The sequence below is a fragment of the Oxyura jamaicensis genome, chromosome 5 (genome assembly GCF_011077185.1).
Source record: "Oxyura jamaicensis isolate SHBP4307 breed ruddy duck chromosome 5, BPBGC_Ojam_1.0, whole genome shotgun sequence".
Classification (NCBI taxonomy): domain Eukaryota; kingdom Metazoa; phylum Chordata; class Aves; order Anseriformes; family Anatidae; genus Oxyura; species Oxyura jamaicensis.
The window spans coordinates 27522174-27545992 of NC_048897.1; the positions used below are offsets into that span (position 1 = coordinate 27522174).

The 23819-nt window shown below is 37.1% G+C and overlaps 1 protein-coding gene and 1 long non-coding RNA gene across 7 annotated transcripts in view; one reads left to right on the top strand and one right to left on the bottom strand.

Moving 5' to 3' along the window:
* Nucleotides 1-23819, top strand: part of KCNQ1 (potassium voltage-gated channel subfamily Q member 1) — a 397025-nt gene that overhangs the window by 265004 nt on the left and 108202 nt on the right. For all 6 annotated transcript variants that reach the window (XM_035328507.1, XM_035328499.1, XM_035328500.1 and 3 more), the window contains one exon: nt 18587-18662. In XM_035328507.1, the coding sequence (XP_035184398.1) occupies nt 18587-18662 (76 nt within the window). The remainder of the gene's footprint in view (nt 1-18586; nt 18663-23819) is intronic.
* On the bottom strand, nt 170-22037 carry LOC118168261. Its single transcript, XR_004751454.1, has 5 exons — nt 22027-22037; nt 20744-20751; nt 15468-15472; nt 6243-6246; nt 170-410 (listed from the first exon to the last, which is right to left on the bottom strand). It is a non-coding gene; the product is annotated as an uncharacterized LOC118168261 (long non-coding RNA).

Here is a 23819-nt window from a genome sequence, read left to right on the forward strand (position 1 = left end):
GGCCAGTCACTAGTGGTGTCCCCCAGGAACACTGGGGCTACTTACTCTAGAGAAAAGGAGGTTCGGGGAAACCCTTTTTGTTTTCTACACTTACCTTAAAGGAGGTTGAAGCAGGGTGGGCTGTTGGTCTCTTCTCCCAAGCAACAAGGGATAGGACAATAGCGAATGGCCTCAAGTTGCACCAGGGGAGGTGTAGGTTGGATATTAGGAAAAACTTCTTCACTGAAGGGGTTGTGAGGCGTTGGGAGACTGCCCAGGGAAACAGTGGAACCTCCTTCCCTGGAGGTCTTCAAAAGACATATAGAAGTGGTACTTAAGGACATGATTTTGTGGTAGGCTTGGCAGTGCTAGGCTAACAGTTGGACTTGATGATCTTAGAGGTCTTTTCCAGCCTAAATGATTCTGTGGTTCTCTGTATTCATAGCAAAATAATTACAACTGCATGATTAGGATCTGTTTATTTAAATTAGAATGACTTTCATTTCTGACTTCTGGAGAGACTCTCTTTCATTTAAATGCATCAAGCTTTCATGCGTGCAGCTCAGTGGGAAATTTGAATGACATGTTTAGGTAACAAAGCAGACCAAAGTAGTAGAAGCTAAAAATTCAACACAACATGATATGGAATGAGCCATGTTTAAATGGAGAGAGCAGTGAAGTCACCTGTATGCAACCTCTAGCTTTAATCCTGTTTTTTTTTTTTTTTTTTTTTTTTTTCTCAGCCTGTTTCTTCTCAATTTTTCTCAGCTATGCATTTTTCTCTAAATCTCTATTGCTAAAGGGTGGTTTGGGACCTGTTTTTCTATCTTTAACATAGGTCAACTCCCATGCCTATTTATGGCAAATCTTACCATGTCTATTTTGGGTCATTTTACTGGTTTGAGTCCCAGCTCCTAAAGACAACTGATTTGTAGTTTCACATGAAGAAGTAATTGAAAGAAAAGGCTGAGTTGCCCTGATGCTTTAAATAGTGGAAACTTTAGTTTCCACTAAAAAAGGCAGAAATAAATCCCATTGTTTTGAGTCCCCTATGTGTCTGATTCCTGCATGCTGACAGTATGGTAGTTCACAAAAGTTTGCAATTTCATGTTCTTCAGTCTTCCCAACATTTTTTTTCTCCCAGTATGCTTATTCTTGAGTTCCTTGAACATACACGATTGAGCGTAATGTCAGTTTGTGTATTTTGTTGCTGATGTTGTTGTGATGCTTTATGCTCCATTAAGCAAAAATGCATAACACCATCTCAGGGAAGGGTGATTTAGGTGTGTGGAGGGGTATGCAGGGGTTTTGTGTCCTGCTGAACCCTTGAACCAGTCTTGTAGCAAGGCTGGGTGTTTCTTGGTATGTTTCTGAAAATATTTTGTCAGGTTATTCATCCATATTAGCTCTGTTGAATAAAGGTTGTTTGAAGTGAATTTAGATAAAGTGAAATATTAAAAATAAATAAATAAAATGTTTTTCAGGTCATACACCCTTGAGGCAGGCAGGTACTGTGAACTAAGTCTTCATGGACATTGGCAAAACAAGAGCATGTAGCTGAATAGTTTCACCTATATACCAGTCAACTCTGCTTCAGATTAATAACCTTATTGTATATATTTCATTTCTTTTTAACATCAGTGAGCCTAGTGAGGCTGTGTCCCTACCAATGGCCCAGTTTTAAGAAAACGAAGTCATTTTCAGAAAACACTTTTATTTCTTGCATGAAACAGCAAATTTAAGGGGAAATCTGAAGAATGACAAAGCTTAGTTAAGAAAATGACATTACATGCAAAAGGCAAGCAATAGAGTTGTTAATAAGAGACAAAATTAGCAGCTGTAGAAAAATCTATAACTGTCTTTTTAATATAGATTTTGCATTCGTGTTTTGTCACTGCACTTTAACCGATAACACAAGTGTTGCCATTCATGGGTACAGGAATAATAGGAGAGTCGGAGAATGAGAATATCAATGTTGTGAGAGCAGGTTCAGTGGTGTGCTTGGCTTGTGCACTTTGGCTATAAGCATACATAAGGGCTTTCTTCTCTGCACACCGCCACTTAGTCTTTTGATCTTCACCGAAAAAAAGGTTCATGAAGTGCCTTTATAAGCAGAGATGCCTGGGTATTTTATGGCTGAATATTTTATATATCTGATCATAAACTGGGAATTGCCTGTTTTATGTTTGTGCAAGTATATGTGTACAATGTTTTCTTTGTACTTAACACTAAAACATTTTGTTGGTGGGAAATATAGGACTAGAAAAATATTAGTTCACCAGTATGCATCTCTTTTTTCTTTTTTTCTCCCTGCTCTTGTTCTTTTCTGATGTTTCAAAATAAGTAAGTAAATAAAAATAAAAAGGGAAAGTGTTCAGATAATTTTGAATTTTGTGGGACTCAACTTTTGGCTTTGCCACAGGCTTCCTGTGTAACCTCAGAGAAATTGCATTATATACTACGTTTTGACAGGGGTCTGGAAAAATGTTTATGTGAAACAAGAAAGCATTAGACTTCTTATGTTTGCTCAAATGAGAGATTTCAATAAAAATCTATCAAATGGGTCAGGCAGAACTTCTAACAAACACCTAATTTTTGAGGGTTTTATGAGATGAGATTACCTTTACCAGCATCTCTAAGAAATTGCACATTGACTTTTCAGAGACAGCCTCTGCAGATGTTCAGGCAGCCATCCAGGTATCTAAAGATAATAGAAGAAATTCCAACCCACTGAGATCAATAGCAGAACTTTTATTGACTTCAGTAGGCCAAGATTTTACCGTCACAGATCTGTGCTAACCCTTATAAAAGAACAGCTCTCTTACAAGGGTTAAAGATGAGAAATAATTTAAAAGCATATCCTTTTGTACTGCCTCTCTGCTTTTTATGTTCTCTTCAAGAGCTAGTGTGAATACATGATTGAACACTTACCTTCAGAATGTGTTAGAAAAGAACATAAATGGTGGTCTTGGCATATTTTTTTTTTATGGAAAGGTGTTTATTCACATAAATTTTAACATTTAATTTATTTAATTTTTTAAAATATTTATTTTTGTTTATTTAACATAAATAAACATCAAACACATTGATGTTTCCCAAATATAGATTGAAGTACTGGCATCACCAGCATGTGTTGTGATTTTTCCTCTGTAAATATAGATACTACCATGCTGGATATCTTTCTTGAGCTTCCAAGGAGTGTTCAAGCTTCTTTAAGCATGTTTTTTTAACTAGAGAAATCATTGCCATTGTAAATGAAGTTGTAAGAAAAGAGAGTGTATGTTCTTGTTAAATTCAGGGGAAAAAAAAATATATATATATTTTCAGGTTAAAAGTTCTCATGTTCAGTCCTCATTGCTAATTATCTACTTAGGTGAGGCTACATTACAAAGCCCAAATAATGATATGTTATTATATAATCCATGTTTTAATTTAAGGCTGTCATAGTTATAGAGCAGCACATATGAGTAACAGGTAAGAGTGCAGGTTTTTTGTTCTGGTGGGTTCATGCCATTAATTTTAGGTATCTTAGATTCTCTGCATTACCTGAGCTGGAAAAGCCAGCTGCCCTCCGCTGACTGGTGAGGACATGTGGACTTCTGTCTTCTGGGCCTTTGAGCTAGATGTCTACCTGCTTTGTTTTTAGGTGGAAAATCACTTAGAAGTTTATACATTGTTCCTGTAATCATTGCAAAGAGCAACAAACTTGAAAGGGCCTGACCTTACTTGCAGTATACAGCCTTTCCGCCATTTTGTATTCCATTTCTGTTTCCCCTCAAAACAACTGCTTTACTATTCTTAGCTGAAAAAGTGAACTAAGCCTGTAGCTCAGTAGAAGCACTCTAGCAGTAATCAAGCAAAGATGTATATATGTATATAAACACAAACACCCACTTGCACAGGGGAAAGAAATAAAGCTAATTTGCTGTTAAAACAGTGAGGATTGTGCTACCGATGATCAACTGTGTGGTGCACCTTTTAACGTGAAAGGAAATGAGATTCCATTTCTATCTAGAAATTCATATTTATGAAATTCAAAATAACTCAACATTTCTTTTGAAAACTAAGCGGTTTATTTTAGCCTCACTAGTTATATTTATTTCTGTAAGACAGAAAGGTTAAGGTAATGTCCAAATATAGTTTGGATACAGTTTAATTTGTGCTGCAGCTATAATTATTTAAGAAATGCCCACTATTGTAATTGAAGGTGAACTTTTACAATGCTTTTATTTAATACTTTAAAGCACGGGAATGAAAATAAGCTTTGAGACAGCTCTTAGTACTGCGGAAAGCAGTCTCCAGCCCATTCACACTTTAATTTTATCTGAATGCGAACCTTAAGCTGCAAGAATTCTTAATGACCCTTCAGTTGCTGGTGAGATTCAGGAAAATAATATAAAATTTAAAATCTTTGGGTTTTTCTGGCCTTTATTTTTGGTGTGACTGCAACTAGATAATTGTCCTAATAGCTTTGTAGGAACATTTCTTGGGAAGCAGCAGCTAGAGGCATCAGGACAGCCTGCTGTAGAGGATAAACCATCTCAGGGCATCAAATAACACAGAAGGAAAAATGAACTGTATTGAAAAAAAAAGAAAAACACAACAATTTGGTCACCTAATTATACAAATAATTTGTTGTTACTCTGTTTCATCAATATAGTGCATGCACACATGTAAATACTGCTCAAAGAGAACAATATTGAAGCTAGAAAACAGAGAGAAGAGCGCTCTATAGTTTCTAGGCAGAGGCAGTCTAGTTACAAGACAAAAAATACAACTTATTTGGTGTATATTTTGATAGTCCATTCTAGTAAGCAGTATCATCTTAGTCTTCTCAATAAATTAATAGTGGATAAACATTCAGAGATTTGAGTAGAGACTGCATCATATAGAGCCTCTCAGATTCTTCCACATCTCATGAGTCTTCAAAGTGGGTTGTGAGTGTTGTGAGAGAAGAGTTTGTACTGATTTTTTTTTTCCATGCTTCTAATTCAAGCTAGAGATTCTCTGAAAATGTTCTTTATTGTGGCATTTTGTCATTGGTGATTTAGGTCTTGACTCACAAACAGCAGAAATAGTATGAAGAAAAGATAAGGAAGCCTTTCTAAATATGAAAAGTCTATTTGTTTCTGGTTTGATCTGATATTATGTGAAATTGATTCTGTTTGAATTAAAGACCAGAATTTTAAGTGTATAAGGCAACTCTGAGGCATATGGGTGATCAGTAGGATTTGCCTCACTGTCCTCTAGCTATTTGTCTCTCTGCATCTTTAGGAACTTATTTATTATGTTTAAAAAATCCAGCATTATTAAGAAGTGTACTAGAGGCTGAAAGTCTCAGCTGAGGGCTTGGCTAACTGCTTCTGATCCTACCTGTCCTGCAGGTGAGACACTGGGAGCTGAGTTGTACATGTACCTTATCTTGCACCCCAAAAAAGTAAATCATCACAGTCATTTTAATGCCAAACAAGATCTCTCTTTGCTTTCCTAGGTAACATTTGCCACTTGTTTTGTGGCATGATATTAACCTTGACGTGGGAATCTTCTGATTCTCAAGGCAAGTAGAACACAAAGGGTGGCAATGTTGAGCCCCCCCTTAATTCCACTCCTAGTATATTCCCTTGGTTGTTGTCTATTCTGGACTGTAGTAGCTAGCTTAGTTTTCACCTAAAACTGCCTAATTCCTACTGGTTGCATTGAGCATATTTAAGCTGATATTCAGCCTTCATTGAGGAAATCTTTGCTTTGCAGAAATATTGTGAATCTGTGAAGTGGGCTGATAATTTTAATAAAGCACTTGAGTGTAAATCGCTTTGTAAACATCATCACGTATCTGCACAGGGAGATAGGAATATTAAGCAAAACATTTTTTCTGTGCAGCCGAACTTAAGTTGTAAGGTACACAGACCTGTTAACATCTTGAGTTGAGAGGAATAGTAGCTGGAGAAGAGAAAATAAATAAAATACAGTTATAAATAAAATACTGTTTTCTGTGTCGAACTTAGTAGGGAATAATTTCTCCAGGCCAAAAAATACGTTGTTGAGCTGCACATGTGCTTTGGAGCCACAAACAGAAATGGAGCTCACATACCAGAGTAGTTAGTCCTAGCCAGTTTCTGTCTCCAGCATATCAGCTCGTAAAATTTCCCGTCTTTTGCAACAGTAATAACACAGCATATTCTGTAACTATTAGGTTGAACAGGAAAACTCGTGTTTCAGGTCAAATTTTCCACACAAAAAGTACAAACCCAGTTAATAAGTACACATCTAGAATTCTGCTCAATATATAAACTATATTTTCTATCTTTAAAGTTTTCTTACATGTACATTTTTTTCAGGTTTCTACTAATCCCTCGATATGCAAAGCAAGTGTGCAAATTCAGGCACATGTTCTCCCCTTGACTTCTGTAAGGCTACTCATGCATATAGTGTCATCCACCAGCTTTGGTGAGACGGGCTGCAGAGTGACTTTACATTTAGGTAGAAACTTTTGCACAGAATTCCTTTTAAAGAAGGGTTATGTTGCAAATGCAATTTGGTAAATGTGATTATTTATTTTAGCAACTTTCAAGCTGCAAAGTGCTTCTGCTTCATACTCCTGCAATTTGGACATCGGGCTAAACATAGAATAGGCCCTATCATGGCCTTTATTTAGGTACCTTATAAGACTTTCAAAACTGCATGTCCAAGCCTACATAGATGGGCTGATAGACATCTTTTGAAGTCTCTTTGGGGACATCTGTAGGTGCCTGCCTACAAATATGATCTTGGGTTCACAAGAGACAATGACAAGATCTGGATCTGAGCAGCTGCAGGACTAAAATGGAGCAAAAGAGGTTGTATTTGAAATCAGACTTTGAATTTAGAAAGCTGTTATGATAATAGGATGAAGGTGAGCAGTTGAAGATCTAACCCTACATTTTTCACAAAGTGAGTTTGCTAAATGTGAGTCTTTGGTTTGAAGTTATTAAAAAGAAAATAGGAGGAAAAAAAATGTGGTGTGGTGAATTCTGTGGTCATTGCAATTTGCAACCACATGTTTTGATGTAGCATGTTGGTCATAAGAAAATTTTGTTAATAGCAGGGGTTCTCTCTTAATCTCTCTTCCCCGCCCCCCCCAAAAAAAAATTGTTTCTTTGCAAGTACAATTACATAAAACACTTTTACCAAGCTATTTCAGAAGGACTCAGATTTTCTTTTAGGTTGTTTCTCTGGTGGTTGTGGCACAATACTTCAAGGACGGCTGAGTTCTTTGAGTGCCCCCACAACATGCCTGGTAGCTAAGACTGAATTAATTTTCATGCTGCATTTTTCTAACATGCTTAGGTAGCTTCTTCATTAAAAAATTATTTAGATACCCATGTTTGCCACTTTAGAGACATTTTTCCTTTGAATTGCAATCTTTCCACTTCAGTATAGAAACACTTGCCACCCTAGCTTTTCACCAAGAGACATGGACACAAGGACAACTTCACTGAGCCGCAGCAGTACAGGGACAGAGGTTGGATCACCGTGGGCAAATACTATATATGCAGATGAGTGATGCTGCAGTAAGCTTAAAATTATCATTTCTCTTCTTTCAACCGTCCTGTGTTGGTTGGTTTAGGGTTTCCTCTAAGATATTGCATGGGTGTAGAGATTTAACATGACGTACCATCATTCTTGATTTCAGCCCTGGCTCGTTTCTGTGTTTAATCATACCATTGTGTCATATATTTGAGCGAATTTCTGGAAGGGCGGGAACTCTGACCCTGACAAGGTATAGGCTAATGCCTCTTGGCAATGCTGCTATTCCAGCCTATTCTTTTCAAAAGGAAAAAAATAAGAAAAGGGAAAAAAAAAAAAGAAAAGAAAAGAAAAAAGGCTGCATCCTAGGATTCCAGTTGGAACAGGCTATGCTTTTTTTTTTTTTTTTTTTTTTTTTTTTCCTAGTGAGCCATTAGACAGGCTAAAATGGTAGGGAAGTGCTTGGGGATATTAAAAGACAACAAATAAACCCTCTTTATGACATCTTAATGCTCTTACATATTTCTGAAGAAAAACTATTGCTAATGTGTTAGCATTAGTTCTCCTGTTGCTTGATTAAGTAGTTTATAACCTTATGGTGAGACGACAGGCTGCTAGGTACTTCTTTCCCAATGAAATACAGCCTGACATTCAAAACCAGAGGCCTGTGTTTGCCAGGTCTTGCTGTATAAGGGAGATCCTAATCTCAACAAGATAAACTGCTTAAATAAAAGTTGATGAAAGAACAGTCCGAATAGTGGATTACACTCTCGCTGTTTTACAGTGCTTTGCTTTAGGACAATTCTTTGCTTGTATCCTTGGAGAAGTCAGTCAAAGAGCTGCAGTTTTAGGTGTTCTCAGAGTTTTATTAATCATGATTTTTACTCAGCTAATTTCTGTTCAGTTCTTGCATATTCATTTTGAGCTTGGAAAGAAAATATGGGGAAAGGGTTAAGAGCATGCTTTGCTCTTCATCTGTTTTAAATCCATAAATGTGAGCCCCTGTGCTGTTTCTAGGTTTCAGATTACTCTCTGTGATTTATAGGAAAAGGCTGTTCTCCGCAAGTTGAAATCCCATGTGTTTCTCTACCATTGTAAAACAACAAATCTTTGAGAATGCTTCCAGTTGCAAAAATTGCAGTTTTGAGCTACATTTTTAACTGTTTTTCGTTGTTGTTGTTTTTTCTTTTTCAGTGTGATGGCATTGACATGGGAAGTGAGGTCCCCTTGTCCTAATGCTATCCGTGCAAGGTTTTACAATGCTTTTCGCAGCAGCTTGCACAGACTGTAGCAACACCCTTGTGTTTATAGTATTCTATCACTCTGCTTTTGGAGGATACACCCACTAAAAAGTGCAGCTGGAGGCAGACACGTATCGTTCTGTATAAATTACATGCAGAGCGGCTACAGAGATGGCAGGCCAAGAGCTGTGATGACCTAGCAGTCCGTGTGCTCCCATTCACTTCTGATGTCTCCTGGTGTAAATCAGTGCAGAACTTGGCCTCGTATATTTTTCGATTGATTTTTGTGGGAGTTATATTTATTTATTTATATATATATATTTTGAGTTGTATCATCATGTAATCGTGATGTGGTGTGAGTTCACAATGTAATGCTTACAAACAGCTTCACAGCAGTGACATCCATCTTCCCTTTTTCATTATTAAATGGCAGGAGAATTTACCAATCACTTCTGTGGTAAAAAACAGCATGGAAAATGTTAAGGATTTCTGAAATAGTCTTATCACTAATTTTGGTAATGTAAACATTGCTAAAAAAGTCAACGGTCTTTTCCTTTCAGATGTTTTTCCTGCTGTAATTCCTGTCTGCAACAGGAGAGCTGCTTTATTTTGTCAGTTGGAACTGTGCTTTGAACAGCTGAGATGCTCTCTAGGTTTAGCTACTTGGCCTTGGTAGAATAGCATGAAGCTGCAAAGGTGTATAACTGAATCTAAGTTCTTGCCTATGATTTATGAAGAAAAACTTTTCTTTGTCTCTACTTACTATTACTGAGATGAGGAAAAAAAGTGAAGGAGGTTCTGGCTGAAGTCACAGTGTGAGGTTAAATAAGTATCAATGCAATGTTGTTTTGACCTTCAGATCGCAAGTGAACTGCGGCAGTAATTGATCTAATAAAAGCCTATTTTTTTTGTCTCAAAACAAAAGGTTAAATAGGATGTTGTTGTAGTATTGCCTGATGTGTCTTCATTAAGATGGGGGATACAGCACGTATTAAATTAGTAAGTTCAAGTCTTATGTAAAGTGGAAATCAATAAGCGAAACTTCTTAATGAGTCCTGATCATACTTCTATTTTTTTTTGCTACTTGTATTCTGCCTTAGACATTTTTGCATACGGGTTGTACCTGGTGCTTGTTCTGAGCAATGCAATTTAAGCTAAATAGAAAAGCCAGTCTCAGACTTGAGTTTGCAGTGGTCTGGCAGCTCCTTAGGATGAATACAACAAAGAGCTACCTTGTAGTGTTAACAACTTGTTGAGCATAATGAAGTAGTGTAACAGAAGCCAGTTTAATATCCAAAGGTTATTGTAAGTTTAATAGACCAACAACAGAGAAACAAGCAACCATAGGCAATGTGGTTATTTCTTTCCAGTATCACTGATTTTAGCCCTGTGGATCCTTGTATAATTCAGAGCCATGAATGACAAGTTCTGAAAACAAACAAACAAACAAAAAACCTAACCGCTTTTAACCAGATGTTGCAAAATACTAATATTTGTGTCTTTCCTTGTGCAGTGAACTACAGCTCTATTGTCTTCTATCTTCAGCTTCTTTGGAAAAAGAGTTTAACTTGTCAGACAATGTCTGGAAGACAATGCCGTATATTATTATTTACTTATCTGTGATCTCATTTGTGTCTAGTTACTTTCAAATTGCTTGGCTTTGAAAACATGTAAAAATAGTTGGGTTCTGCCTCAACAAGATGCAGAGAGTGAAGAGCTGACGGAAGATTCGCTATGATTGGATAATGGGGAATTCACCAGATTAGGGAAACATAACCAATTCTGACAAAAAGGGGACTGTTTTTTTATATTTGTCTTTCATTTGGAACAGGGATATTTCATTCCCTTTCAAAAATAATTTTGTTTTCCTTTGTTTTTTTCCATGCCCTTTGTGCAACTCTTTATACCCTGTTAAAAGACATAAGTAAAAACAGAATTGTGAAAATATACAGTCAAAACTGTTTAGGATGTACAAGAAATATCATGCTTTTGTCTGATTTGAACACAAACCTTTATACTAAGGGTTATGTTCTTAGCTAGCATCATTGACAGAACAGAAATGAACTTTCTGATGCTACATATGTTCATCCCAGCATAACATTAGTCCGGAAAATGTAGATACCATCTTTATTCTAGTAGCTACAGCTATTTGTCTTACTTCTAGAAGTATTGTGTATTTGACCATTTCACCCAAGAGAAGTTGAACAAATTAGAGGCTGGAACTCCAAAATCCTATGCTCATAATCATTTTCTGTAGCTGGAAATGAGTTTTTGTTCTGTTTGTCAGAATGTGCTGAGGAACAGAGGAACAGCTGGGGATGGGCTGGGAGGTCAGCATGCTAGAAAACTTTGCATTTAATGATGTGCTTATCTTCCTTACCCCCTAGCCAGTCTTCCACTACCACATAAACACTTTGCAGAGAGCTGTTCCTGAAAATTTGGTTGCAAAAAGGTTCCACTTTGAGTAACAGCAATATAGTCCTTGTGTAGCAATACAAATATTAGAGAGTTTATACTTGATATGTTATGTAGGTAACCTCATGAGACTCATGGTCCCTATCAGAAAAACAGCACCCAAAGCCAACTGTACTTTGTGCCAACTCTTGCTGGTCACATGGCAGTGGTAACCTGTGTTAATTCTGGGTCAGAAAAGCAAAGCTTCTTCCCCTTTTCAGGCCTACATTTCCATATACATTTTAGATTGCCTTGATAAGAGCATATTTTAAAGGGCCAGACTGATTAGCTGTATTTTCCAGACACCCTCTGAGTCTCAAATTACCATTAATGCCTTATACAAGTCAAGTCACTTCAGCTGGTTCTCCCCTTTCCGTATTAACCCCCATCTCCTGCTTCCCCACCACCATCTCCCAGGCCATCCCTGCAGACCTCTGGTCAGCTGCCACCACTACTCACAGTCTCCCAAAGCAGCAGCAAAGTCACAGTGCTGTACTAAAGCCAGCATACATGCCTTTCACCTACGTATGTTTAAAAACAACAACAAAAAACTAACACAACCACAAGTACAGTGGGAGAATACAGTATGGGGAGGAGCTTGGTAATGTTAATTCAGCTTAAGCTAATTACCCTGGGGCTATGTTCACATTCAGTAAACAATCACCAAAATGTTTACTGCTTGAAAGTTCACCAGGAGAGTGGATTTGACATTACTTTTACGCAGCATTCTTGCAGAGCAATTTATGATTTTATAGTCACTCAGAGTCCTATGGGAAGTCAGCTTCCACGTTCCCCTAGGTAGGAAACAGCAGTTATATTCGGGAACACACAGTTAAGTCAAAGCAGCTCATATTTTTAAAATTCACCACTTCAAACAGCCTATTCTGTATAAATTGTTAATGCAAAAATCCTTATAGAAGTTGTTTGCTGCTGACTTTGAATTATTCAGTGCTCAGGTGAGGTCAAATCTGTTCAGGAGCAACAGGCAAACATGAGTAAGAGTTAAGTAGGCATCGATCTTTCATAACTAGATAACTTGTTCGCCTGTAATTAGTAGAATGCCTTCTTATGTAAGACCAAAGAAGTTTGAAAAATGTTTTGTTCCTGCTATTTTTGATTCTCCTTTTTTTCTTTTCTTTTTTTTTTTTTCCTCCCCTGAATATAACATCTATTATTTCAGCATCCTTTTTGCATTTAAACCTGTGAAGACCCTGGAGAGTGGGCACTAGGGGGATAGCTGCATTCATTTCATTTGTGTTGTTACTCATTTCTAATTTTACTTTCTCAAATAGATGGGAAAACTAGAGGATAAAGTCTAGTAAAAAACGTTTGTCCATTGAAAATAAACACATTCATTCATTTGAAAATGTTCTGGGAGCATTTATATAAACATTAAGTTTGGTTGAAGCCCATTTAATAAAACTTTCCTTTTGTAACTGGTTTACTTTCCAGTTGTTGTCATGGTTTTCTGACACTTTGGGGCAGCTTTTACTAGTTTGTCCTTAAGGTGATTTTTGTGAATTGCTTATGGGTGAGGGTATTTTTTGAGAGCCCCTGGTAAACACTTAATGATGGTTGCAAAAGTACATCAGAAGCAGGCAGCAGTTGCCAAGCTCTAGCACCAAAAGTAAGAAGTTGGGTAGCTCACATTATTTGAAAGAAGCAGTGATTCTGATTTTGTTCCTGGGTACAGTGTGCAAGCACTTCCTATTACAGGACACACAGCCATGCAACCTAATCTATCCCAACTCATCACGTGTAAAATGTTGTCCAATAACAGAGGCTCCCATCAAGCAAAATGTGTAGGGAATGACCAAATGTGTGAACAGACAAGAATAACCGTGAGCCACAGCAAAATCTATACCAAAAATCCCTAGAGGACTAACGATGAAAGATTTCATTAGACTTAAATGCACTAATGAAATGGCTTAATGTAGTTACTTTGAATCTTTTCCACCAGATTTTGTTACAAGGACAGATTTTCAGTGCCTGAATGGAAAAAAATATTTCAGTTCACATGCACAACATATTATTAAAATCTGATGTGTAAAAGATAAAGCTCAAGTCTAAATAATGATTAGTGCCAAAAACTTCAGGCCAATCAACTGCAGCCTTCGTTCTTAATACTTTAGCTCTGTCTTAAGTCAGAAATTTAAGAAGACTGCAGAGAATTTAAATATGTTTGAAAACTGAGCTTGACTTCAAATCAGTGTTAGGTTTACTGAGAAGAGGGTATTTTGTAAAAGATACTGGAACTCTGTGACTCTTTCCTACTGAGTTTTCCTTCTGGTTTAACTCATTTTGAAGAGCATTGTTGACCTTTTTACTCCAATAATATCGGTGTCCTTGTACGTGGGGATGTCTGTGCCAGACATTATGGGCCTGAAAATAATACATTCTACAAATGAACAAAATACAAGTGTTACAAATAGGAAATTAGCACCACCTTTCCTCTGTCTTGTTGCTTTAATATTTCTGTTAACACTACACTAATATATGGAATACCTTTCTAAGATGAGAAGGGGGACACACTTATAATGGAATTACTAAGGTTTTGATATCAAATTCAGCAGCAGTTTAAGGACAGTAAATATTTCTAATTAGATTCTTTTTTCTATCTAGTTCTTTACTTGTGTATTTTATAACAGGGATGAATCTTAGAAAACTTCATTAAAAAAAAAAAAAAAAAAAAAAAAAAGCTTTTAGTTTTCTTAAAATGTGAAACAACCAAACCATACAACTGTCTACTTCCTGATGTTTGCAGGAAAAAATAAAAAAAATCCATTCTTGGTCCCAAAAGCATTCTTCTGGGGAAGACCTGCACGTCCCTTAGCAGAAAAAAGACAGCAACATACCTGCACTGCAGACAGATGCTGGCCACAGCCTGGGACTTTCACTGTGGCTGTCTGTGAATGCAGGACTGTGGTATGAGTCATACCTTTGGGAGGGTACTGAGGTTTTGGCTGTGTTGTAAAAAATAAATAATTTTGCAACACTAATGGCTCTATTACAATAGAAGTTTGGGGCATTTGTAAATATGTAACTTTCCAACCAAATGTGAACGTCTGTAAAAGTATCTTAGGTTCTTCAGTATGCTTGTTTTCCAAATTATGTGAAATTGCAGTCCAGATTTCTGATGGACTAATGAAGAGATCAGGTTTCCTCCAAATGGCTTGTGGTAGGTTAAGTAACCTAACAACAAAAGAAGGCAGAAAAACTAATGATTTCTAGTCATATTATTCTGTCAGGCTTTCTTTTGTAGTGCGGGTGCTCAACCCATTCCATTTTGCTGCGGGGTCATTTTCTTTGTCCTCATTCATTTTGCTTCAAGGAATGCCTGCATCAACAACAGGTTACTTTTCCAGTGCACAAATAAAGCAAACCTCATTTCTAAGTGTCAGAATAGGAATAATTTAAGCTTGCGTGAAGCTATTGACCCTACTCCTACCAAGATAGTTTTCTGTTATTGATTTGATGTTATATTCTCCTTAATCATTATAGATAATCCCTACAGGTTCTGACAATTTTACTGATTCATGGGCAGCTTCAGACCTTAATTATCTGATTTTAAGTCTACTGGAAATGTTGTGTAGTATATGCTGTGTTAAAGATCATCTTGATGTCCTATTTATATTGAGACAGAAGTGTATCGGTAGCCAGTGAAAGCTCCTGGCAGTTAGTGGCTGTGCAGTAAGTTCTGTATGAGGAGCTGTTGGTCTTGGTCCGAGACAGGACAGTAGATATTTCCGGCTATATGGCTGACGCCCAAATGAACGTTTGAACTGTAATGTTCTTCCTGCCCCTCCTATAACTGATCCCAACACTGGCACAGGGGACAGTGCAATGTGTGGTGCTCACATTGCCTTTCTAGGTTACATCCACAAAGTGGAAAGGATATTTCAGCTGTTTGGGCTGACTTTCACCAACATGAAATTCATGGAAACAGAACTATGAAGTATTACTTGAAAAAAAAAAGTATTTTTTAATCTGATTTTTCTTTGGAAAAGCTCATGCTGAGAGGTTGTCTAGCATTGGAAGCTGTAATCTTTAGGTTGATTTTACAGGCATAAAAAGGTACTTAAGCTTATTTTTGGAGGTAATACAATGGGGTTGTTGGAATCGCTCAACTGGTGATTGGCAAGTCACTTCAGATGCTGGTTATTGTGAGGTTAATGGGCATGGTGAGAGTCTAAGCCTGATAAATGCTCCCAACAGGAAAACAGCTTCATTAAGCAAAAGGTGAAAGCCTTTCCTGCTGCCCTTGTTACTAATGCACTTACCAAACACGCTTTCTACCAAGGTTAGGCAAAACCAAACTTGCAAGAAGTAGGGATTTCATTTTCAGGAGAGCTTAGCTCCTACAGCAAAATTGAAACAGGCAAGCTTTTGCAAGTATCCCAGTAGTCCCTGTCTGAAAATGAAAAAGTCCTCTGATTCATGATGACCCAGCTCTAGCATGGACAAGGAGGTGATGGCACTGCCATTGGAGACATGGTCTGCACAGACATAATTTTCCAAAGGGTGTCTCCCACTTTCTTTGAGGATCATGCACCAGGAAGGCATGTTACCTCTGTATCTAGAAGCACTCTCAGATGACGTAATTTCCCACCACACTCCTTTAAAATAAAAGAAAAAGTCTACATGAAAATCTCGTTCAGAGGATAACAATGCATTGTGTGGCTGTTTGGCATGTAACAACACCGTATGTCCCCCCCAGATTGCAGACAGTCATTCTGTAACTAGAATTGAGAGATGTCACGAGTGGCTGAACAAACAAATATCTCCTGTTAATGTTTAAGCTCTCAATTTACTAAAGCATTTGTTACCAGTTTGCAAAAGAGATCAAACAACTGTGAATCATAACCTTGGCTACTAATTAAATCCTTTATTCCCTTCTCTCATTGCAGAAACATTTAATCTTAGGGAAGCAGGACAGCCTGTTGGGCAGAATTAGATTTTACAGCATAAGCAGAAACAAGCTTACTGCAAGGTTTCCTATTGCAGTTGGAAATGTAAAGGAACAAAATGAGAATATTAACTTCCATTCCTGGCATCGAAGTTCATGTTAGCACTGAAAAATGATTGATTTAAAATTACTGCATTGGAAAATCATTTTGGTGGTGTAGTATTGTTATTTAATGGTGAATCTCATTTTTATTATCCTATTGCCTTGTGTACAGATGAGGTTCTGCACCTAGACAGAAGATGAGGGATTTGGTGTACTTTACTAGTGACTGTATGCCCCAAAGAAAAGTGTTTTAGTTAAAAATAATGGACTGTGAAGAACACCCCAGAGGAAATGAGGCATAAAACAAAATACTATAAGCAGTTTTACTCCAACTGAAATGTATTTCTATTTGTCATAAGATGTTGTTGGGTGCATTATGCTGTGTACATCTGCATGAAAGTTACATTGTCGTACCTAACACCAAATTCAGCAACAGTTATCTTTTTGGCTCTAACTCTGTAAAGTAGAACTTAAAAAGATAAATGCTTTATTTCCTTCTGGTTCTGTGGAAGTTGTCCTTGTCGCGAGCAGTGATGCAGCAGGGGCTCTCGGAATAGCGACATCAGTAACTAAGATTGGGCTGACTCAGTTCACCGGGAGTGGATCCAAGAAGGCAGCTGGCCCGGTTAGAAGAAGTGAATTTCCATTCTTATAACGTGAGCATGATGTTGCAGTCAAGTGTGCATGAGAGGGGACCTGGACAGAGCCTTCTGTAAGGTATTAATAGGGAAGGGCCTCCCGTACAAACTCAAAGACAGAATCAGGGAATGCTGTGTAGTTATTGAGGCACAGTTACTCCAAATGAAGGCATATTGTGGTTGGTGGACCTGTGTGGAAAAGCTTCACGATGTTAGTTTGAAAAGGAATCCTATTTTATGTTATATTTGGAGAAAGTATTTTTTTTCTGTCATTATTAAATTTAAGTAATGTCTGTAGCAAAAAATCTATCTGATAGGACAGTATCTGCAAGTAGAAAATCAGAGTGTTTTGTTTTGTTTTGGCTTTTGTAGTTAGATAAAGCTGTTCTCCCACAAAGAGTGAGTTTTCAGAAAGGCTCCACTTGCTGTATTGCTCACAGGACAGGCACCCACCATTGGCACACACAGAACTTCTCTTTGCTGGGAGAATTTTTTCCTGAGGAGCTACCTGAATACTCACTGATGCTCCAGGCTATATTTAACTAAAGAGGATTGGGTAATAGTGTGCTGTAACATACTGAAGACCCAAACTTGTACAGGACTTAAATACGATTTTTCCATCCTATAGTGAATATGAACATGGTCGGGTTCAACACAGGGAGAAAATATTGCATAGGGACCTCTTCTTATGCCTACCTATCAGCACTTTTAGTAATGATTTATAATGATAGAACACCTGGAATATCTTAGTAAGGCCAGCTCTGCTTTGTCTGCTCCTTCCCCGAAGCCATCGCTGGAAGCCTACTAGGGAAGAAAATTTCAAATGCCAGAAGTTCACTACTGAAAAACAATAACGTTGTCACATCGTTGTCAATATTGTCATTTAAATGTGTGGAAAATAGTAATAGTAATAGAGTGAGCAAGTAGGATAAGTCTTCAGCACAGCTTTTATATATATATATGTGTATATATATATATATATTTACTGTTAAGAAGAAAAAAATGTAATTCTTATAAGCTTTAAAAATAATGAAAAACGGCAAATATGTTGCTGTTAATGAACAGATTTCTTTCATATGCTTTATGAAAAATAATTTTCTTAGATACTATGAAAATTTATATGAATAGCAGATTCTTTGTTTTGGATTTTCTTTTTTAATTCTGTTTTTAGTTTGTTTTAAGACAGTCTGGATTTATTTATGTACACTTCCAATTCAGTTTGGGGATGCATGTGGATGTAGAGGTTGCATTCAGCTACCACAGTATCATTTGTATTGTTTAGCAGTCTACTTGAAAATCTTCTAAGTGATTTTTTAATGGTTTTTGAAATCCAAATTCTTTGAGTGAAGGGGCATATTGCACAAGACTTAGTGAAAAGAAAAGAAACAAAAGCTGTAATTCTAGAGTGTGTGTAAAAGCTCTGCATGACTGAATATACAGAAACTTGACAGCTCTTTTTTTTTTGTGGAAAGGGAACTGGGAAAGACAAGTGGAGGTTTGCTTTGACATCAAGGTTATGTGGACGCCACTTTTTGCTGTGACATGTGCAAACCTAGCATAGAGCAGATAAAATCCTTATTTTTATAGCATTCTTGGGAGGTGGGGAAGGTCAAAATAGTAGTCTGCTGACACACAGGACGAATCGCTACTACTAGTGTTACACATCCATGTGTTGGTGAAGCACTTTCTGAAGGCTGCTATTTTACAGTTTGGAAAGAGATGCTCCTTCACCCCACTCATTTGCTTCATTTTCCCCACAGGCTGCGAGAACATCACCGTGCTGCGATTAAGGTGATTCGTAGGATGCAGTATTTTGTGGCAAAGAAAAAGTTTCAGGTGAGTTGTGAAGAGAAAGCTGCTTTTCTAAATAAGCCCTTTTATTCTCCTACTTCATTGTTTCTTTTAGAAACTTAAAGAGACAGACACAATTCATTTCAGTAACGGTGAGCTACACCCACTATTCTCTCCCTCCTTGAATAGGGTGGTTGTTTAGGAGCAGGTTAGTCAACTGTGGACACACTGGAAATACGCTAAACTCCTGAAATGAGGTCTGAATTAAAATGTTATTTTCTGCTAATGGACTTGACCTCTAACCCTCTGTTATCACACTTTCTTGCAGTGCAAGCATTATCATATGTCTGCATTAATCCCAAACCGTATGTTACCGTCATGCTGAGTCAGTAGAATTGGAGATTAAAATACTACCTCAGCCTTGTTTCTGTCTCTTTGCTCTATGACAATGAAGTCCTGATAAGAAACTGGGATGGAAATTTGTTAGTGTATCAGTAGGTTTCTGCTTCCTTTTCCCTTGTCCCGTCTGCATAGGTAGGAGACTTCTTTCCCAGTTTGTGAGATAGTCAGTTTTCTTTACTCTTGTCACCCTCACCAAGAAACATTTCCAGTGCATCACTTGCTGGGATATTGCTATACCGTAAGCATTTCACAGTAGCTAATTAACCTGGTTGCCTGGTCTGAATAAAAAAACGTGACTGCAAACTTTCTAACAACATGGTTTTTAAATCAATTTAACTAATCCAGCAAAAACACACGTCAACAGCCTTCACCTTGATTTAAAACATGTGAATATATCTATATATATAAGAAATATATTACTTGACTTAAAATGAATTAATAAGGGACAGTCCCTGTTGAACAGGCTTCACAGCTGAAAATGCAAAGAAAAGCTTACCTGCCGCATCCATTTTCAGGTATAACCTCGGCACTATTGTGTATAAGAGACTAAAAAGCTTTCTCACCTTTAATCTACAGCAAAAAAAGGCTGTGATGGGGTGGTGGATGATCCTTTTTCCTTCAAATATTTGAAGGGCAAAAAGTTTAGGAGGAAAAAGATGATGGTAATTAATGATGCAAGACAGCATTGTTTCTGTAAAGCAATGCTTGCTTCAAAGCCTGAATTCTGACTTCATTGCAGAAATTTAGAACCGCTGTGTGAATTCTTCAGTCATTTTCTTCCTTGAATCTTTTTATTTTTCCTAAAAATCATTAGCCAAATTATAGTTAAGGTTGCCTTACTGGTTCCCAAATTTCTTTTAGTTGTGGATAATGTGGTCATACTGTAACCATTTAGGCTGAAATCTCCAATGACAGGGATTTTCTTGGAGGAAGCACATTCAGAAAGTTTCTGTTAGCAAATTTCACCTGTTATTTTTCTTAGACTGAAGTTAAGAAAGCCACAATGTCCAGACTACTTGAAAATACTTTCTGTAGTCATTTTGTTGAGAAGCTCCTTAATGCGTGATGATCAGTACTTGTAACTTGGAAAGGGATGTGGCTCATTCCAGTGATGTGTCTGTTGCTATTTGGTGAAAAACAGCCCAAATGTGGCCAGTCACATTAAATTTTAATTTATTCTCATTCCACAATCTGATTGTGATCCTTTGGTCTGTGGTAATTACAGAATCATTGCTCTCATAAATTCAGAACATAAAATATTTGCCACGGTATTAAGTAAGCTACTTAGAAACAAGAAATCTACACATCATGGATCTACCTCCCAAGTGGTGTTTGTCAAAAACAGATTTGGAAAATGCCTGAACACTGTGTGCAACATTATCCACCTGGCAAATAAATGAAACTCCCCTGCGGCAGATGACTTGATAGAAGCTGAAAAAGCATTTGACTGAATAGAATGGCACTATTCAGTTCTTGCTTGAAACTTGTTTGTACTCGGTGTCCCATTTGCTAAGCTGGCTTCTCAGTTGCGCTCTCACTTTCTCACCTGCAAAAGACCTCTTCCTGGCCATCTACAAAAACCCTTAACAAGGGTTGTCTCTTATCCTTCTTTAGTAGAGTTTATGCTTCCTGAGCTATTAATATGAGCTGTTAGTAAGGAGCTAAAAATCTAAGTTAAGCTAAAGTAAAATATCACAAGTCACTACTGCATTCAACTGATACACTGCTGTTTCTGTCGGAAGCAGAGTCTTCCAGTACAGAGATATCTGATACTTCTCCATAATTTCTGAATACAAGGTTATGACCGAGTTTAAAAACTCTGAGAGCACCGAAAGTACAGTTTTCAAAAGCATCTAAGTAACCTAATGCATAAAGTCACCTTGAAATTCTAGCCACAAGGTGCTTTTGGAAATCTTTCCCGTAATTAGGAGATAACCACTGTCATTATTCTTTCCTCAAATGCATGTTGTAAATCTGCTTTGTTCTATTGTATGCACATAAAATAACCATAAGAAATTAAAATGTTTAAACACATGCCAAGTAATGACTATATAGTTTGTATTAACCAGTCCAACACAATACCTGAAACTAAGGTAAGAAGAATATGCATTCTAAAAACTTAATATTTCAGATTTCTACATTTCTGTTTTCTGGTAGATACTTGCCTTTCAAACATTGTGTTTATGTGAAAAGTAGCTTCCTAACAGAAAATTCAGATTTTTCCTTTGCCTGTTGAAAAAAATAATTTCTGTTGAAGTCCATTGGGCTATTCACGTTAAAAATGAGTTGGAAGAAGTAATTGCAAGGTTGGCACTTAAAAGCAGAATTTTTTAGACATGCCTCCAAAGCTTTTGGCAGGGAAAGCATAGGAAGAAGGGGAGGAAGAGGAAAATTTTACAAAATAGGTCTCAGCATGAACCCAGCATGGTTCTTAAACTATACCAGCTGTTTGCAGGATACACCTGTATGTCTAATTTTGTATAGATACTTTTTTTTGAAGACCTCAATCAATAACAAGTGGTGATGGCACCACAAGGACAAATGTCAATTAGAAAACAGAGACTTCCCGTTTGAAAAAACAACAACAAATAAAGAAAGAAATAAATTGAAACTAAACAAATCTCAAAGGCCATGAGAAGTAATACTGTGTGAAGCATCAAACATGCACATCATTTCCTCTTTAAAAGAAGGAGACAGATTTATACTGTGTTTTAACAACCAGGTCTGAATACAGTCCATATGATGTCCTTGTAAGAACCCAGCATAACATTATAAACAATTAATACCTTTTTATGGATGTGTTTATGCTCTTGTAAAGGGGCTATAACACTTGCAAGGTCTGTAGGACTGGTTCAAATTGTGTAGAAAAGATCTACTAGTAATCAACATGAGTCCTGTGCGTCACCAAAGGTGAATGACTCACTGTTAAGAAAGGATACTGTAGTTCATAGGAAAAGGAGTACTTAGAAATTAATGGTTTTCTGGGCTTTGTTCACTCTTCATAAACAAAAGTGAATTTCACGTATTAAGTATAAATCAGATATCTTCATCACAGTCTAACCTTATAACTGTATTTCAAAAAGCAATTCACCATGGTTAGTTACTTCCATTAGGTGAATTCATGGGTAAGTAACATTTGTCTTCCGATTAGGAAAGTTTCTAAATGTTTTTTGACTTACACACATGGATACAATTGTGTTGTCCATCATATACCCAGAAACCAGGAATTTGATCTGATTTCCCATTGTCATCTTTAAACATTTTTTTTTCTTTCCAGTTCCTTTTTAAAATATGTTTTTAATTTGTGTTGTGCTCTTCACTATGGCAAATATTCTATACATAGCATAAACTAAAAATACAATTTGGAGTTCCACTGATGACATGAGTAACTGTTGCCTGGTTTGTTATGATTTCACTGGAAAATCTTGCATTTATGCTCTTATAATTCATCACCTTATGTAATTCGTTTGTCATGGTATGAATCATGAATTGTGTGTGTAATCTGTTCTAATCTCCATACTGGGCTGTAGCAAACAATGTAGTTCAAAGTGTCCTTGCTTCAAAGGATCCCAGACCCATTTTATTTGACTGTTACTCGGTTACATTTACCAGTAATTCCCATTGCAGGGATTCCCCTTTCCCTGGTCTGCCTCTTGGGAAATTTCTCTCTGAATGCAGCCACAAGGGAACAGCAGTGTGTATTTGTGCACATTTCGTATTTGGCATTGGCTTTTGTGACTTGCAAACTTTCATATATGACAGGGGAAAATCTGTTTCATGTGGGAAGATTTTTGCCATGGGTATTGGTTAATTAGCAGAGGGAAGAAAGTGGAGAAGAGAAGAAAAGCTGTGGTGATGGCTTCTACAGTTTTCTTCAACGGTCATCCATTACCTACTGCAGTTTTATTTTCCACTTACAAAACTAACAAACTGTTGTCAACAGCAGCAACATTTTCTCCTGAAAGATAAGCTTTCACTACCACATAATTACAGAATAACCAGTACTGACTATTAAATACCCTATTGGACTAGAAAATTCAACTTCATAAATTCTGTTTACTCCAGGTTTTCAGTTTTTGTTTTAAAGAGAAAGAAGTAGCCTGGTAAATGGAAAACAGGCAGTAACCTACTTAGTGTTTTACTATCAGACTCCTACTGCAGAGTGCAGGTAAGGCAGGATAAGGTCTGCATGCTTCTTTTCTACTAAACGGCTTTTCTGAACCTGCAGTTTTCAAGCTGATCCTACAGACTAGCCTTGTGGTGATTTATTGCACAAAAATAATCCAAGACATCTTTTTAATTATTTTTTTTAAATACAACCATATTTCCAGTACTAGTCCATGGACAAGACTTACAGCTTATGCCATTGTTGGGTCAGGCTTCTTTCTCTGGGGGTGTCAGCTATGACTGAGGTGTAAGCACTTGGGTTTCCTGGGAGTTTCTCTGTGTGCTCTGTGGTGGAATGGAAGCAGTTCTTGTTCCTGGCTACCCTGCCATCACAGAGTATCTCACAGGCACCCAAGGTTTGCAGTTGGCTTCTGGGAATCTGGCAGACTGAAATGTAATTTGCTTAATGAAGTGATACTTTACTCAAAAAATTAATATATGGAGAGAGAGTTTTAAAGATGAAGTGTTGAACTCTAGTTTTGTAATAGCAGGTGGAATAAGAGCAAAAAGTGACAGGAGACTAACAAAAACTATTATTTTGATGCAGAACACTGATTTTCAGAAGATCCACAGATTTTGAAGAAGCTTAAGGCAATATTAGGAGATAACAGATGTCAAAGTAATTTAATTGTA